The 17118-nt window shown below is 36.3% G+C and overlaps 1 protein-coding gene across 7 annotated transcripts in view; it reads right to left on the bottom strand.

Moving 5' to 3' along the window:
- The window catches only part of LOC106054245 (sodium/calcium exchanger 3-like), a 106645-nt gene that overhangs the window by 27279 nt on the left and 62248 nt on the right, over positions 1–17118 (bottom strand). For 5 of the 7 annotated variants that reach the window (XR_008776881.1, XM_056022979.1, XM_056022980.1 and 2 more), the window contains 4 exons: positions 9883–9983; positions 8893–8907; positions 5772–5840; positions 2912–2998 (listed from right to left, as the gene is read on the bottom strand). Coding sequence is in view for 6 of the 7 variants with exons in the window: in XM_056022979.1 (XP_055878954.1) it covers positions 2912–2998; positions 5772–5840; positions 8893–8907; positions 9883–9983 (272 nt within the window). In the remaining variant the exon portion in view is untranslated. The remainder of the gene's footprint in view (positions 1–2911; positions 2999–5771; positions 5841–8892; positions 8908–9882; positions 9984–17118) is intronic. The other 2 variants (XM_056022982.1, XM_056022983.1) reach the window with 2 other exon arrangements.

Here is a 17118-nt window from a genome sequence, read left to right as displayed (position 1 = left end):
ACAAGCAAAAAAAAATATAAAAAATCAACAACAACAACAAAGGTTATATGAGGTGTAGTAGTATCAATTAGTTTGGATCAGTTTGGATCAGCCATGAATTTGTAATAGATCTAGAGTAACTATAATGAATCTGTGCGATTAGAAATATTTTTACCAATTGTTTTTGTCTAGCGCATTTTCATGCTTTTAGATTAAAATTAATTACCAAAAGTTAATTAACTAGCTGAAAATTATTTTTTTAAAATAATTCTTATGTTGTCAGGTAAATTTCAGCTCAATCCGAGATTGGGAGTCGGAGAAATAGCTTTCAACATCTGTCTATCAGGCAGACAGACAGAGAGAGAGAGAGAGAGAGAGAGAGAGAGAGAGAGAGAGAGAGAGAGTTGCTATAAGCTTTGTAAAAAGAAAGGGGGGGGGAGTATTTTTACAAAATTCAAATATAAATATCCTCTTTTCCAGACTGATTTTTTTTTTTAAACTTTAAAATTGACATCAAAGACAGACCACTTGGTGTGTCAGGAATTTACTAAGTGTCGTAGAGTAAAACATGAGAGATCTTCCATAATAGACAATGAGACATTTTCACTTGTAGCATCTGCACCCCGTTCCACGTCTACTATATAGACTCTAGGCCAGCTACTCTCTGTGTCACAGATGCCATTATAAATTTATTTGTATATTTCACTTTTAAAAGCTTATGTGTAAATAGAAATATAAACCCTCGACTGAGCCTCAGGAATTACCCCACAAATCTAGACCCTTGACAGCACCTCAGGTTTTACCCAAGACGTAATTATGATGTTGCAAATCTATTGGTTGATTTGAAATTAAATAAAGACATTTTTTTAAAAGAGTTAGCGCCAGAGAATTGAGGAGGGAAAAAGAAGGCGAGTCGATGAAAGAATCTCCTAGTAGATAGTCACGTTTCTAAGAGCTCTGATTAAAGCCTTTGTAATGTTATTTATACGTGTTGATCTGTAAATTGTACATAAGCTGTACTTACGTTTTATATTTAAATAAAGTTCCAGAGTTGTGTTTTTACAAAGAATCTTTTATTGTGATTTCTAGATCGTCATTTATTCAACTATTTTAATTCAAATAAAATCCCCGGCACCACAACACACATTGTGGCATCTCATGTGTTGTGACACTCTGCATTGCCTTCAACATTTTTAAACGTCTACATTCTAGCGTCTAGACCCGGGGTTCTCAGCCTGTGGGTCGCGACCCCTTTGGGGGGGGGGGTCGATTGACGATTTGCCAGGGGTCGCCTAAGACCATCGAAAAAACGAATATTGTTTTTTGTCCATTCTTCTATTGCTGTGTGTGTATACTGAAAGGGAGGGGGGGGGTCGAGGCAGAGTGGGGGGTTGTAAAAAGGGGACGCCGAGCCTAAAAGGTTGAGAACCACTGGTCTAGACCCTAGTGTTCCGCGAGTCCTGAATAGGTGTTCCTCAAACTACTGAAATAATTAACTAGAAGACCACAGCCTGAATTAATCTCTGTAAAAACAAAATAGGCAAAGTTTTCCGCTGAATGCTCAGAATGTGCGAAATGTTCCGTTAAGGGAAAAAGTTTGTGAAACACTGTTCTAGACCTATATATTCTGTACAGATTAAACAGCGGCTCTCAACATTGCCTTGAAGACGTTTCAATGTCTAGACTCAAGACTAGATAAGTAGCAAGAAGCAATCGTTAGAATTAAATTAAAAACTTTAAGATTTCATATAGTCAAGACTCCATGGTCAGTATAGATTGAGTAGCAATTGTATCTAGAGTGTTACAGTCTGTATAGATTTACGTAGAAATCGTTAGAAAAGTTAGAATTATATTAAAAACTTGACGATTCCCTAGAGTCAAGACTCCATGGTCAGTATAGATTGAGTAGCAATTCTAAGTGTTGTACCTAGAGTCTTACAGTCTGTACAGATTTACGTAGCAATCGTTAGAAAAGTTAGAATTATATTAAAAACTTGACGATTTCCTAGAGTCAAGACTCCGTGGTCTGTATAGATTGAGTAGCAATTCTAAGTGTTTATCTAGAGTCTTACAGTCTGTACAGATTTACGTAGCAATCGTTAGAAAAGTTAGAATTATATTAAAAACTCCATGGTCTGTTATAGATTGAGTAGCCCTCCAAAACTTAGAGAATGTAACTGTGTAAAACAAAGTCATGTAACTCTGTCAGTGACATCCACCGTAACTCTGTTAATGATAGCGTTGCATAAAGAAAAGGAAAAACTATTCAGTAAATATGAGATCTGTAATAGTTTGTTTCAAACTTTACTCTGCATAGCAGACCTAGTAAAACTGTCTCTTCTCCATTTGGGAACTCTAAGGTTATAATCATACAACATGTTTTAATGAGGCATAACTATTGTTGTTTATATCAGAAATAATAAAAATGTCTAGCTCAAAAGTTTAAACAAGCAACTTTGTAAACAAAAAATATAAACTCCACAAAAATATAAACTCCACAAAAGTATAAACTCTACAAAAAATATAAACTCCTCATAGTATAAACTCTACAAAAAAGTATAAACTCCACAAAAAATATTAACTCCACAAAAAATATAAACTTCGGCAAAAATAACAAAACAGTAGCACATTTGTACGGTGTGAGGTAATGGACCTCATTCACCAATCGTAAACAAACAACATTTAGTCACGTGATAATATTGATAAAACAACGAAAAAAGAAACTGTCACGTGATAACCATTGTGTGTTAAAAAAATAGATCGTAATTTGTATAGAGGAGATAGAGAATCACGTGGCTAAATGTTATTGTTTAGATTGGTGAATGAGGTCCATTTAACTCGCTTCCATGCTCACGTTTTTTTTTTTTGTTTTTTTTAAATTTAAAATAAACACATGTACATAATTTTAAAAAAACAACAACTTTCCAGATACCTCTTGTGAATTTGGCGGAGATTCGTTTCCTCATTTGGGCACTGAACGAAGTGCGTTCTACAATGGACTGTCGCTTAGGTACGGACTCTGTCACACGAAAAAAAATTGTCAACACATGTTAAATCAGAGGCGGCCTGAGCAGTGAGTAGGGCCCACGGCGAGTGTCATAGCAGGGCCGAAAATATTTATACGCTGGGCCGGCGGTGACAAAACATTCTCTCTATGAGCGGGTCACCCCAAATATTCAAATGCAATCAATATTATTTATCTGCTGACGCAAAGCATGACTAGAACTAAGGTCAAATAACCTACTGGTGGCGATTTTCATACATGGAGGCAAATCCATAAATAGCAAGCCTTTTGGTGTATCCGGCGTACAGAATAAGGGAAGTGTTGATAAGCTATGTTTTTTTTTTCCAAAAAGTTGTAGGTCTATGATTATTAACCCTTAAAGTGCTGAGCTGTTTTACAATGAGTGCGTACAAAATGGAATTACCATTCTGATGTTTAGAGGCTAAACTACCACACGTGTTTTAAGGGTTAATGCGCACTGCAGAATGAATGGACCTCATTCACCAATCGTAAACAAAACAGCATTTAGCCACGTGATTCTCTATCTCTTCTATACATATTATGTAATCCATAAAGGCTGTCACGTGGATACGAATTTTTTCATTGTTTTATCAATATTATGACGTGGCTAAATGTGTTCATTTACGATTGGTGAATGAGGTCCATTGTTCTCATTTTCCTTTCCTAGCTGTCATGTAGTTGACAACTTTGAATTTAGCGTCCTTGACATTGCTTAGTTTATCATGGAAATCTTCAAAAATAAGTGGGGAAAAAAGTGTAACGTCACGCACAAAATTTAATCTCGAGCAAACCAAGGTTTAACTATTAGGCCTGGAAATTTCGTGTTGGCTCTAGGCTTGTGAACATGGGCGCCCGAAGGAATTTTGCAAGGGGGGGGGGGCTGCAAGTTTCCAACTATTGCTTAAGTCGTAGCTTCAACTTTTTTTTTTTATCACAGAGAACATTACAGAAAAGAACTGTTGCACCTCGCCCCCTCCCCACCTATGCAATATTAAGTTCACTGTAAATACTTGTTGATGAAATAAAAAAAAAAAAGAAAACAACTAACATGTGAACAAACTATTTAATGTACATGTTGGTAAGTTTATCCGTGCGGCCCGTGCATCCCAACGGTCGATTAAACAGAAAATGTAAACGCTGCCAAAAGTGTCACTACTACTGCCGACGATGAACGCTTATCTGGCAGTTCTGATATTCTTCTGTACGTTGCAGCTCTTGCCTCGTTTTAGGATGTAGACAAAACGTGTTAAACTAAGCATTATTATTGCTTGAAAAGCGAGGCGTGAATGAAGAAACTAACGAATGAAGATACGGAATGTAAAGCCGTGTTCTGTAATAATCCTAAAATCCAAACCTGTGGTTTTTGCTCGGTGTATCTATCGACTGCGAATTCTCGGCAGCACCAACTCAATACCCGATACTAGATTTGTCTGCCAATAATCTCGCCTTTCTGAAGATACATTTCCTGAAGGGTTCCTCAGCATGGTCAAGCTGTTTTTTTTTTATTATGTCATTAATGTGACAGATAATGTGCTGTTAAGCGGCCACATATGCTGAGATGGACAGACTGCAAGATCACGGAAACTGGTTCAAGAACATATGAATTACTGACGACAATTAAAAGACAAATCAGAAACACACGAGAAGCAGGCACTGATTACACATATGCAGTTTATCTGGTTTCACTTACAGACGTTGTTTTAAAATACGCCAAACAGTCACAGATCGTCTTAGAGTTGTGACTTAAAGTGCCTATAAATTCGTATATCTCAACCCATCATGGGCATGGACTACAGATTTACCTATTCTAGTTTATTACAATAATAACTTATTCTTATTAAATTTATTTCAGAGGAAGCACAGCATGTTAAGTTGCTTCCTAACAGAAATTAATTGATTTGAAGGTGTAAAAAACTGGCTAAAATTTGGACACTCAGAATTCAGAGGGGTGCACGTACGTGGTTAGCCATCAATTCCTGATAAGCCTGAGGCTAGTCTACTACAACTGTACTTCAGTCACCAGTAGAAGCACTACTTGTTCAGTTACTACTTAGATTTTAATTGATCTGATGGTGCAAAAAGAATAGGTAGAATTTGGCTACTCAGAATCCAGGGGAGCGCAAGTGCACCACCTTGCAACCCACCTGCGGGCGCCCATACTTGTGAAATATTACATGAAAATGGGACGCTACATGGAAGAAAGAGTTAATCGGCTCATGATTAGATTGAATTGAATACGATCATTTTGGGATTCGTTAAGATAGTCATTAATTAATGGATTGGTTTAAATTCTCTGAGCTTCAACTTCTTGATTTCCTTGTGCTTTTATGTATTACAAGTTAATGTATACTCTACGACAGGGGTTCTCAACCTGTGGGTCGCGACCCCCTTGGGAGTCGATTGACGATTTGCCAGGGGTCGCCTGAGACCATCGAAAATATGGACTGTTATTGTCTATGCTTTTATTGCTATGTGTGTGTGTGGGGGGGGGGGGAGTCGCGGAAGAGTGGGGGGGGGTCGTAAAAAGGGGTCGCCGAGCATAAAAGGTTGAGAACCGCTGCTCTACGAGGACAATAAATTTCTGAGATGTATTATCACAACTTTTATACACATTTTCTGCGTGTTCCTCTTAGAAAAGTTTTTTTTTAAAGGATTTTAAAATAATTTGCTTGTTTATATTTTAGTTACATTTATTTACATATTAAATATTGTTCAGCATCGCTACAAAAACAAAAACAAACAAAACAAAACAACAATTTCTTGCTACCTGATGCGAGTGTCAATGAACTTTGCGTTGTCCCCTGGACACAAGAGGATAGTTGCTCACAGACAAATTCTGATACACTCGAGAAAAATTGTCAACACATGTTAGGCGTAGAGCACTAGGTAGTCTATATACATTAGGACGTCGGAACAATAATAAGAATGAATAACGTGAGGGTTAGGGGTTAGGTGGGCAACCTTTTTTGTATTGCGGGCCGCATTAAAAATAATTTTGGGAATTGGGGGGAGGGCGCATATGTGTGTGCGTAAGTGTTTGTAACGTGTGTACTTACAAATTAGAAAAATACGGTAGATAATTATGTATAATGTCTTTTAATTTATACACTTAAATTTCTTTTTACACTCGGAATGGAGGAATTACAGCAAAAGTTCTGAAACTAGTTTTACAAACAGTTTTTAAATTGTATGATTCGTCTTTTACAACAAAACACATTAGGACAAATGTCCAGTTTTACTTAATAATGTGAAGTACTTAAGTGTTTACCTTTACCTATCCCTTTGTCTGTTGGACCGTTGGGGCACCAAGCAAGATTTGTCGACATTCTTTCTCCATCTTTTGTCTTGTTTAAAACCTTTAACATTGGTAGGCCCGTCCATTCTTTTATGTTGTCCTTCCCATCGCTTTCTCTGTCTGCCTCTTCTTTTTTTTTTCCTGGTACTGTTCCCTGAAGCAAGGTCTTTGCGAGCCCCGTGGATCTTGTAATATGGCCATATATTTTAAGCTTGCGTTTCTTTACAATAGTTAGCAGGTCTGTTTACACTGGTGTATAATGTTCGTGTACAGTGGACTGTAGGACTAGTTGTCTAGTTGTTTTCCTCGTGACTGCATACAAATTGGTCAGTTAGAATCTGACCTGTTCTAACACTTGTTTATTTTCAAATAAACAGAAATTCTTGTTCTCAGATGTGGATATAGTCCCAAATAATGTGAAAGTTTAGCAGCAAAGTTTTTTTTTAGGTGTGCAATGCAGCTCCTGGCAAGACCCATAAAACTGACGCGGATGAAGTGACTAGAACTTCTCTTTCAGGTCATTAGAAATATTAGTAACAATTTAACACTTTTATTGGTTTTGCCGCAAAGCCCAAGTGCTATACAGACGGTCCAAATAATAACACTATTGGTGACAGTCAATGTCCTTCATTTCAAAGAACCAAACAATTTATTCTCATTTTTTTTCTCTCACTATCTCGCCCATGCTAAGCCAGCGGGTACTACTATGGTACCGAAAATTGGAATGTTTTGTTTCCAAATCTTCAAGTTGGCCACCTCTCGGAACTGCCTATGGTGAAGACTCCTAACTCTGATACGTTTGGTAACTTGAGATAATTGGGTCAATAGCATGTTTTATATTCAATGCTTTGCACAAACTTTCCCGAGTAGAGTTTAGGGTTAGTTTATTGTTACATTCGCCATTTTGTTTCACAGTTCTTCATAGCATTAAATAAATGCAGGCCTGAGTTTTGTGTCTTTGACTGAATGTTTCGACGTTTTGCCAATTAGAATAATCTTCTTTTACTTTCAACTTTTTAGAATAACATGCATAGACAATGTTTCTTTAGCCTCTTCATCTTGAGAATTAGAAGTTTCAGTAATTTAAATAGATGTTTAAAATTATCTACTTTTTTTTAATATAAATGAATTTTTTTATTTATAGATTATGCGGGCACAGCGACATGATTTCTGTTTGCAGTCACTTAATGACTACTTGACTGACTGGCAGAGGCGCAGTTAGCTAAACGTTCGCCCGGGGCAAGATACTTTATTGTCCCCCCCACCCTCCTTTACCACGAACATCACATTACCAAATTAAAATACCTACCTACAATATTTTTTGGTGCCTCTGCGTATGGCACCCCTTTGATGGTAGCGCCCGGGGCATTGTGCCCCCCCTTGCTCTCCCCCCCCCAACCTACGCCTCTGCTGACAGGTCAAAGGAGAGAGATGTAAAAAGAGAAGAACTAAATAGTGAAAAAAGATAGTCCTTCCTACTAAAAAAGATTTCAGCTTAAAGTTGTCAAAGTAATCAAACATGGAGGGAACTATTTCAACGTAGCGAAAGTACGGAGATCAATCTAAATGTCTCAATAATATCAACTGGTCTTTAAAACTGTGTACAAGCCATCAATTTAAAAAAAAAAAACATTTCAATTTTGGAAACTCCAGAGTCTAAAGTCTAGAGGCTATTATTTTGACAAATCCAGCAAGAACATAAAACTAAATGGACCCCATTCACCAATCGTAAATAAACACATTTAGCCACGTCATAATATTGATTTAAAAAATACGTATCACGTGACAGTCTTTATGGATTACATAATTTGTAGAGAAGATATATAGAATCACGTGACTAAATGTTGTTTGTTTACGATTGGTGAATGAGGTCCATTGCCATTTAACCTTGTTCAGACCAATATTAGAATCCTATGTTTGGGACTTCTAAACAAACAAACCAAAAAGAAAACCCATAGAGAACCTAGAACAGACGCGTTATAGGGCAGTGAGATAACAAACGAATATTCCTATTTGACTAGAGTAACAACATTTGTAAAAAATCCCTAAATTTTAGAGACACTTCAGAACAGAAAGACACCAAAAAGTTAAGAATGCAACAAAAAACACTAAACCATAACTTACAAACACACACAAAAAAAAACACAACGTAACCAAATAGTTAGAAATGTCTTATTCCATATGCTAGGACAAATTCATAAAGGTATTCCTTCCTCCCTCCTGTCATTAGAGCTTGGAATTAGGTCTATAATTAACATGCACGACATGATTAACACAAGGATACGCTTAGGACGTAATTATCTTCTGTTAAAAAAAAAAAAGGAATGCTTGTAATTTATAAGATAAGATAAGATAAGAAGGCACTGGTCACTTTAATTAGCTTGATTTCTATTACCCACGTGCTGTTATTTCTCCCCTTCGGTATTTACACAATCATGTTTAGTAAGGATTGATATAGGGATAGGGTTAATATATTGGGACTAGGGTATTGATCAAGTGTTTTATTTTTTATTAATACAAAGATTTAGTAATGAATAATCAAAAGCGATGAGTTAAGTTAGATATCAATTAGAAAATGTCTATTGATACGTACCACGTCGTTTTTTGCCTGAAAAATAAAATCTTCAGTTATAGTCTATTGCCACGGAGGCTACATGTAACATCTTTTCAACCAACATAGAAATTTTATTTTTTTTTTGGGGGGAGAGGGCGGTCTGAGTGACATCAAACGTTTAAAAAGGGAGATTACAATGAATTTTGTTTTCTTTTATTGAATCTCGATCCAGGGAGCGCCAGAGAAAGACTGTATTCTATAGTACGGTATTATAATAATAATAGCTATATTGCACATATTACCACGATAAGTAGTGGTTTGTTTATAGTTAACTGGCACCCATCCTTATAATAAGTCTGCTTATGCACTTTACATTTTCACATTAATAACACGTCAGAAACATCGACTTAACTATTTGAGACAAGACGAGGTGAGACACATTGATATGAGACATGTCAAAGTGGGACTCATCGATCTAAGACATATGGAGAAATGCCGAAGTGAGACACATCGCTCTAAGACATTATCGAACTAGACGAGAGATAACAGCCCAGAGCGGATGTGCTTGCTTCATACCCCAGCAGAGACTCCGAGAAGGTCTTGGATCCAAAGCAACGTTTTCCTACAAGTGGATTTCGATCTTGTCAAGTTTACAGGACCAGCTTAGACTAACCTGGAAGCTCCATGCTCTTGAAAGACCATCTGCATCGGAAATCTGATCCTGACATCTTAATCTCATAATTGAACAACCCATGAAATATGTCCAGTAAATTCTGATTAACTGTTATAACTTCCAGCACGGCACTTACAAGCTAGACACACTAATAACTAAGTAGAACTAATGAGCAGGTCAGCTTTCTATTGAATTTTTCTCCGGCCATTTAAACATATAATTACAAATAGCAATGGTTTTAAAATAATAGAAGTGTGGTAGCTTCATAACCGTTATCTGGGACGTCTCTTGTGGAAGCTACCTTAACTCTCATCAAGGAGACATGACATGTAACAGTTTATTGATTATGTAAATACCTTTGCTGGTTTTCAGTAAAATCGGTTCCCCTAAGTAAAGAAGGAAGTTTTCTGACTTCTCGTATTCCTCGTCGTCTATTATGCGAACTTTGATGAATTGTCTGCAATAAACACAAGGGAAACAGTGTCATTAAGTGAAACTTGGAATATTACCATCTCATTGAGTTGAAAATAGATTAGAGTCATATCATTGAATGAAAAACAAAGAATAGTGTTATATCATTGAGTGAAACATGAAGTATCACCATATCATTGAGTCAAGTATAGAGAGTCATATCAATGAGTCAAGTATAGAGAGTCATATCAATGAGTCAAGTATAGAGAGTCATATCGTTGAGTCAAGTATAGAGAGTCATATCAATGAGTCAAGTATAGAGAGTCATATCATTGAGTCAAGTATAGAGAGTCATATCATTGAGTCAAGTATAGAGAGTAATATCATTGAGTCAAGTATAGAGAGTCATATCATTGAGTCAAGTATAGAGAGTCATATCATTGAGTCAAGTATAGAGAGTCATATCAGTGAGTCAAGTATAGAGAGTCACATCATTGAGTCAAGTATAGAGAGTCATATCATTGAATCAAGTATAGAGAGTCATATCATTGAATCAAGTAAAGAGAGTCATATCATTGAATCAATTATAGAGAGTCATATCAATTAGTCAAGTTTAAATAGCCATATCATTGAGCCAAGTATAGAGAGTCATATCATTGAATCAAGTGAAGAGAGTCATATCATTGAGTCAAGTATAGAGAGTCATATCATTGAGTCAAGTATAGAGAGTCATATCATTTGAGTCAAGTATAGAGAGTCATATCATTGAGTCAAGTATAGAGAGTCATATCATTGAGTCAAGTATAGAGAGTCATATCATTGAATCAAGTATAGAGAGTCATATCATTGAGTCAAGTATAGAGAGTCATATCATTGAGTCAAGTATAGAGAGTCATATCATTGAGTCAAGTATAGAGAGTCATATCATTGAGCCAAGTATAGAGAGTCATATCATTGAGCCAAGTATAGAGAGTCATATCATTGAGTCAAGTATAGAGAGTCATATCATTGAGTCAAGTAAAGAGAGTCATATCATTGAGTCAAGTATAGAGAGTCATATCATTGAGTCAAGTATAGAGAGTCATATCATTGAGTCAAGTATAGAGAGCCATATCATTGAATCAAGTATAGAGAGTCATATCATTGAGCCAAGTATAGAGAGTCATATCATTGAATCAAGTTAAGAGAGTCATATCATTGATCAAGTAAAGAGAGTCATATCATTGAATCAAGTATAGAGAGTCATATCATTGAGTCAAGTTTAAATAGCCATATCATTGAATCAAGTGAAGAGAGTCATATCATTGAGTCAAGTATAGAGAGTCATATCATTGAGTCAAGTATAGAGAGTCATACCATTGAGTCAAGTATAAAGAGTCCTATTATTGAGTAAAAAAAAATAACTAGAATTATATTTTTGATAATACCCCATGTCTTCGACTATAAATAACTGTGCCGAATTGCAACTTTATACGAGAATGGGAAGTGGGAGAAAAACGTATACAGAAGGTAAAAAGAAAAATAACTCCATATATACAGCCACATCTTTTAATAAGTAGCATTCCTTTCCCTTATTCGTTACCAAACAAAAAAAAACTAATTACCAACAATTAATTAACTACTTAGTTAATATTTTTTTCAACTTAATCCAATAATGAATGTGGGAGAAATAACGCACACAAAAAAAAATTTTACCACACTGACATACAGAGTGATATAAACTTTTTAAAAATGCGAAACATCATGTGTCTGAAAACGTCTTGGAAGATTTTAATTTAAAAGTCGAGACAGTGGGACACGACCCTTGAGTATTGAAAACTGGCCGGGATATGAGAATGGCACACTCATACACAAAACGAATTTTTTATTAAAACTAAAAAGTCCGAATTTATGGTCAACTTTCACAAAAAAAAATAATTTCTTTTTAATGTAATAAACTCTGGTGTTGGCCAGTCTATGACAACAAAGAATCAGGAGCAAAAAATAATTTTGGACGCTGAACTTAACGATTACATTATCACAATTCACCGTCTAAACTTAATGACAAACTATTGAACTGACATGTTGAAAACTAAAGAATCAGTAAATATGGTTAGATCTCGGATCTTAGCTTTTTTTTTTTTTAATGTCCGCTATCTCGAATTTTTACGTGACACAATGGGCTGTAAATTAGCTTTGATCAAGCTTCGGATGACGCAGGGGTAAATTGGAACAAAGATCTACCGTAAACAGAATTTGTGTTGGGGAGTTGATGCTGGATTTAATCGGATTTTGTTTATGGTTGGATCACTGAGTTTGTTGCGAGTTTTTTTTTTTAGCGGACACAATCGAGGGGGCGTAACTGCAAAGAGACATCGGATGGCTGCCTGGTCGTGCGGTTTGCGCACTGGACTCTCATTTGGATTTATCGACGCTGAAAGAACATCCGAAACATGCCAAACAAAACAGAACTCGTTTCTTTCAAAGTTAAGACCTATTTCTCAGTGACCTACTTTTAAAGACCTATTTCTCAGTGACCTACTTTTAAAGACCTATTTCTCAGTGACCTACTTTTAAAGACCTATTTCTTAGTGACCTACTTTTAAAGACATATTTCACCGTGACCTACTTTTAAAGACCTATTTCATAGTGACCTACTTTTAAAGACCTATTTCACAGTGACCTACTATTCACTGTATACAGACATGCGTACACTTTAACGAAAGAGTTTGTAAGAAAATGATCGACCTAGCCTATCATAATAAGAAACTTAGTAAATGCGCAACAAAAACTTTTATTTAAAAAATAAAGAATTAAAATACAACATTTATGCCGAAAAATTGTCACCTAATTTGTTACGATTTGTGATATTTCTAACATAATCTATACTGCAATGCAATGCAATACTACTCCACTATACATAGGCAATCCAGTCGGATCCCTTGTGTTGACACATAGGGCAGATCGTGTCCGTGCTGACCCTAGGACACTCAGCAAACAAGTTCCACTTAAATCACGGGATTCAAACCGGGCCCCCCTCAAATTCCTCAGCCAATCGGCTTATGTCACCCAGCCACATGCCCGATCTAGATAAACTAGCGTCACGCGCCTCCTACAAACAGAATATTGATTTGACCTTTTTTTAAATAAAAAAAAAAAAAAAGGAGACGATCCAATTGTAATCTTAGCAAGTATGCATACTTAGTTCGTGTATCATTATGTGAGAGCTATCGTGATCAGAGCTATATCTTATATCTATATCAATCAAGGGTAAACAATAATAATAAATAATAAATAGTAAAAAAATATTTTTAAGATACATTTAGAGTAAAAGAGACAAAACCAAGAATGAAAGATTTAAAATATATAAGAGACAAATTATTTTCTAAACCTAGCTTATCATAATGAAAGAGATTTGAAATAGGATCACAACAGCAAAGTAAAACTTTATAACCGAATTACAAGGTTCTCAGGGGTCGTAAAGACCTTCCTACAGGGAACAGTACTAGGAAAAAGTAGAAGAGGCAGACAGAGAAAGTGATAGGAAGACAACATTACATGTACAACATGTACGGGCATGTCATTGAATAAGATTTTATCCAAGGCAAAAGACAGAGAGGAATGGAGAAAGACTGTCAACAGATCCTGAGGTACCCCAACGGTTAAACAGACTAAGAGAAGACAGAGAGGAATGGAGAAAGACGGTCAACAGATCTTGTGGTGCCCCAACGGTTAAACAGACTAAGGGAAGACAGAGAGGAATGGAGAAAGACGGTCAACAGATCTTGTGGTGCCCCAAAAGGTTAAACAGACTAAGGGAAGACAGAGAGGAATGGAGAAAGACGGTCAACAGATCTTGTGGTGCCCCAAAGGTTGAACAGACTAAGGGATATGTAAAGGTGAAGGTGTTATTTTTAAAACAAAAAATGGTAAAAAAACAAATATTTTAAAACTAGATTTAAAGTAAAAGAGACAAAAAAGATTTTTTTTTTAATGGTAACGTCATGCTATCAAAGGAAGTCAGAAAACTGCAGCCACATTTCTCATTTTCATTTGTAAGCATTCATTGGCTTTATGTGTGTTGACGTAAACAACGAGTAGGCCCCCCTCCCCCTCCCCATAGTAAGTGGAGGAACAATAATGAGTTTGTAATGAAATCAACAAATATGAGATCGTTCTCTTTCCGCTTCCTTCCCACCCCATCAAGTGATTTCCTTATTTGAGTGTCCTAAATTATTGACGTCACTTGACATAAACCACACACACACACACAATTAAAAGAAATAAATCCAGATATTGCCTTAGCAGGTGATAACTAGATCAAATAATGCATTTCTCAGAAATCTTTTGATTTTTGGAAGTCGATCTAATGCTCCCTTATGACCACCACCTTAGTCTAGTCAAATGTGAATATTCGTTTGTTATGAATCTAACTGCTCTATTTTGTGTCTGTTCCAGTTTCTTAATGATTTCCTGAGTTGAGGGATCCCAAACGGAGGATGCATATTCTATTGTTGGCCTAACCAAGGTTAAATAACATTTTAGTTTTATGTTCTTATATGATTTATAGAAATTTCTTCAAATAAACTCTAATGCTTTTGTTTGATTTTTTGATAGCTTCATCAATATGGGGATTCCATGACAGTTTTTCATTTATTATAACACCTAGGAATTTGGCGCTTTTAGTCTGTGTTACTTGTGTAGCATGAATAAGATAAGTGGAAATAATTTGTTTTAGTTTTTTTGTCACTCTTAATAACTGACATTTTTCTTGGTGGAAAGTCATGCTCCAATTTGATTCCCATTTTTGTAATTCATCTAATTCTCTTTGTAAAATTTCTGTATCTTGTGTTGTTTTTATTGTTCTATATATTATGCAATCGACTGCAAGTAATCTGACTTTTGTTCCTGAACTAATGCAATTTGGTAAATGGTTTGATTTAGCGTCCTTGACCTTGTTTAGTTTGTTATGAATATCTGCAATGACCAAAGGCTGCTCGTATTTCTACCCAGTATCTAGCAACTCGTGATAGCAATACCAACAAGCCAACTGTGGTATTTCTACCCACTGGAAAGATGTCTATTGTATATTTACTCATTCACAATTTATAAGATCTAGTGATAGCAAGCCTACTACATTCTGGCAAATGTCCCATGATAATTCTAACCACAGTCTAACTGTTTTTTTTCCCCCAGAGATGAACATGTTAATACTATTGCTACGCAGACTAACTGCTCATACTCCGGAGACTAGGCTGCCAATTACATCAATGTGTTTATATTTCAAAAGCGAATCGTTTCTGTAGCGGTCAGCCAAGTCCCAAAAAAATTTTCGGATAAGACATGGCCTTCCATTTCTAATTTACATGAGGGCCGGCCTTAACGTGGGCTTACGCTAAAGTCTGTGGCCGGAATGGGGACAGCTTCGTTAGATCGATATTCATTTCGTCAACAGCACCTGTCTCTTCTTTCACTTCCGTCTTACTTTCTATACTTCCTTCTTTCCTTTTCTCTCATTCATAGTTTTAAGTTTGTGTTGACTTCATTGATTAGTCTAGTGCCTTCTTCTTCTTTTTTCCCTGTATACGCTGCTCCACCGACTATGTCAATCATTATATCAATCTTGGATGCCAAACTGAACCTTTTTTTTTTTCGCCCACGTCTCTTTCTTTTGGCATATATCATTCTCTTTCTTTCTCTCTCCCCCCTCTCTCTCTCTTTCTCACACCCACACATACAAGGATTCTTGTCCTCCAATGTCTAACCCAGTGTTTCTCAAAAGTTTGCTGGTGGCGCCTTTCTAGACGAAAAAAAAAAACCGCTCACAACAGCTTTAGCCAGTGCTGCTAGGTAAGGAAGCTATAGGCTCCCTTTGTGGGGTCCGGGGTGATTTAAAAATGTAATTGAAAAAAAAAAGAATAGAAACTCAAAGACATATTGTTTAGGTCTACCACAATTTTTGCGTTTTATTGGAATATATATTTTCATTATGTTTTTATAAAAAAAAATAATCCAACCTAAAAAAGAAATAAGCAGTTTTCCGGAAAATGTTCCGGATGTACAAAGTGTTCTGTTATGGAAACGCTGCCTTAGATAATTGAACACGTTATTTCTCCCTGCAGATTCTTCGATCAAGTTGAAACTTTAAGAAATTGTTTACTGTAACTAAGAAAACATGAATCAATCACTAAAATTAACCAATTAGTCAAATAATTATGGGTAATTAATTACTTTGGTTGATATCGAATAAGGGAAACAACTTCTACATTAATGAGAGTAGAGTTGTAAGTGCGGAGTTCTTTCACATAAATAAGGTTTGTTGTTTGTTTTTTTTTTTTTTTGCAAAGGATTTTTTAAATACATATAATGTCATTTAATTTGATTAATATTCAAACATGGACTGATAGCTAAAATTAAAACACAACTTTTTTTTATTGTCAGTTAAAACATAAGTTTACCAACTTCAACCTCACCCCCCCCCCTTTCGTCAGAACGCATTGAGAGAAAGTCCCCCCCCCCCACACACACACACACACGACCCATAGTTTCACAGTTTGAGAAACGCTCTGGTCTACCCACTTCCATGCGCGCCCTATCTCTGCTCTTCCACAACTTAATCTTTCTCCCATGTCAATTTTCATCAGCGAGAGAATTCTGGGAGTTTTACTTTAAAGTCCATGAATTCTCATTTTCTGGCCTAAGTGTATGGAAGAGAGGGGGGCTGGGGGGCGGCCCAGTGAAAACAATCAAGATGATGGAGGAAAGCAAAACGAAATTTGTTAATTGTATTTTTATCTATTTGGTGGGGGCGTGGGGCAGGGGTTGGAGCTAGTCTTTTAATCGCTTTGCTTTTTAAAAAATTACAGACTGCATTTATAGTGTCTAACCGTTGTTCACTACTTGAAGTGTCTTCGCCATTACAAGTTAGCTAGTGTGTTCGCCATTACAAGTTAGCTAGTGTGTTCGCCATTACAAGTTAGCCAGTGTGTTCGCCATTACAAGTTAGCTAGTGTGTTCGCCATTACAAGTTAGCCAGTGTGTTCGCCATTACAAGTTAGCTAGTGTGTTCGCCATTACAAGTTAGCCAGTGTGTTCGCCATTACAAGTTAGCTAGTGTGTTCGCCATTACAAGTTAGCCAGTGTGTTCGCCATTACAAGTTAGCTAGTGTGTTCACCATTACAAGTTAGCTAGTGTGTTCGCC

Source organism: Biomphalaria glabrata, chromosome 3 (assembly GCF_947242115.1).
Source record: "Biomphalaria glabrata chromosome 3, xgBioGlab47.1, whole genome shotgun sequence".
Taxonomy (NCBI): Eukaryota; Metazoa; Mollusca; class Gastropoda; family Planorbidae; genus Biomphalaria; species Biomphalaria glabrata.
This window is presented reverse-complemented; position numbering and strand designations above follow the sequence as displayed.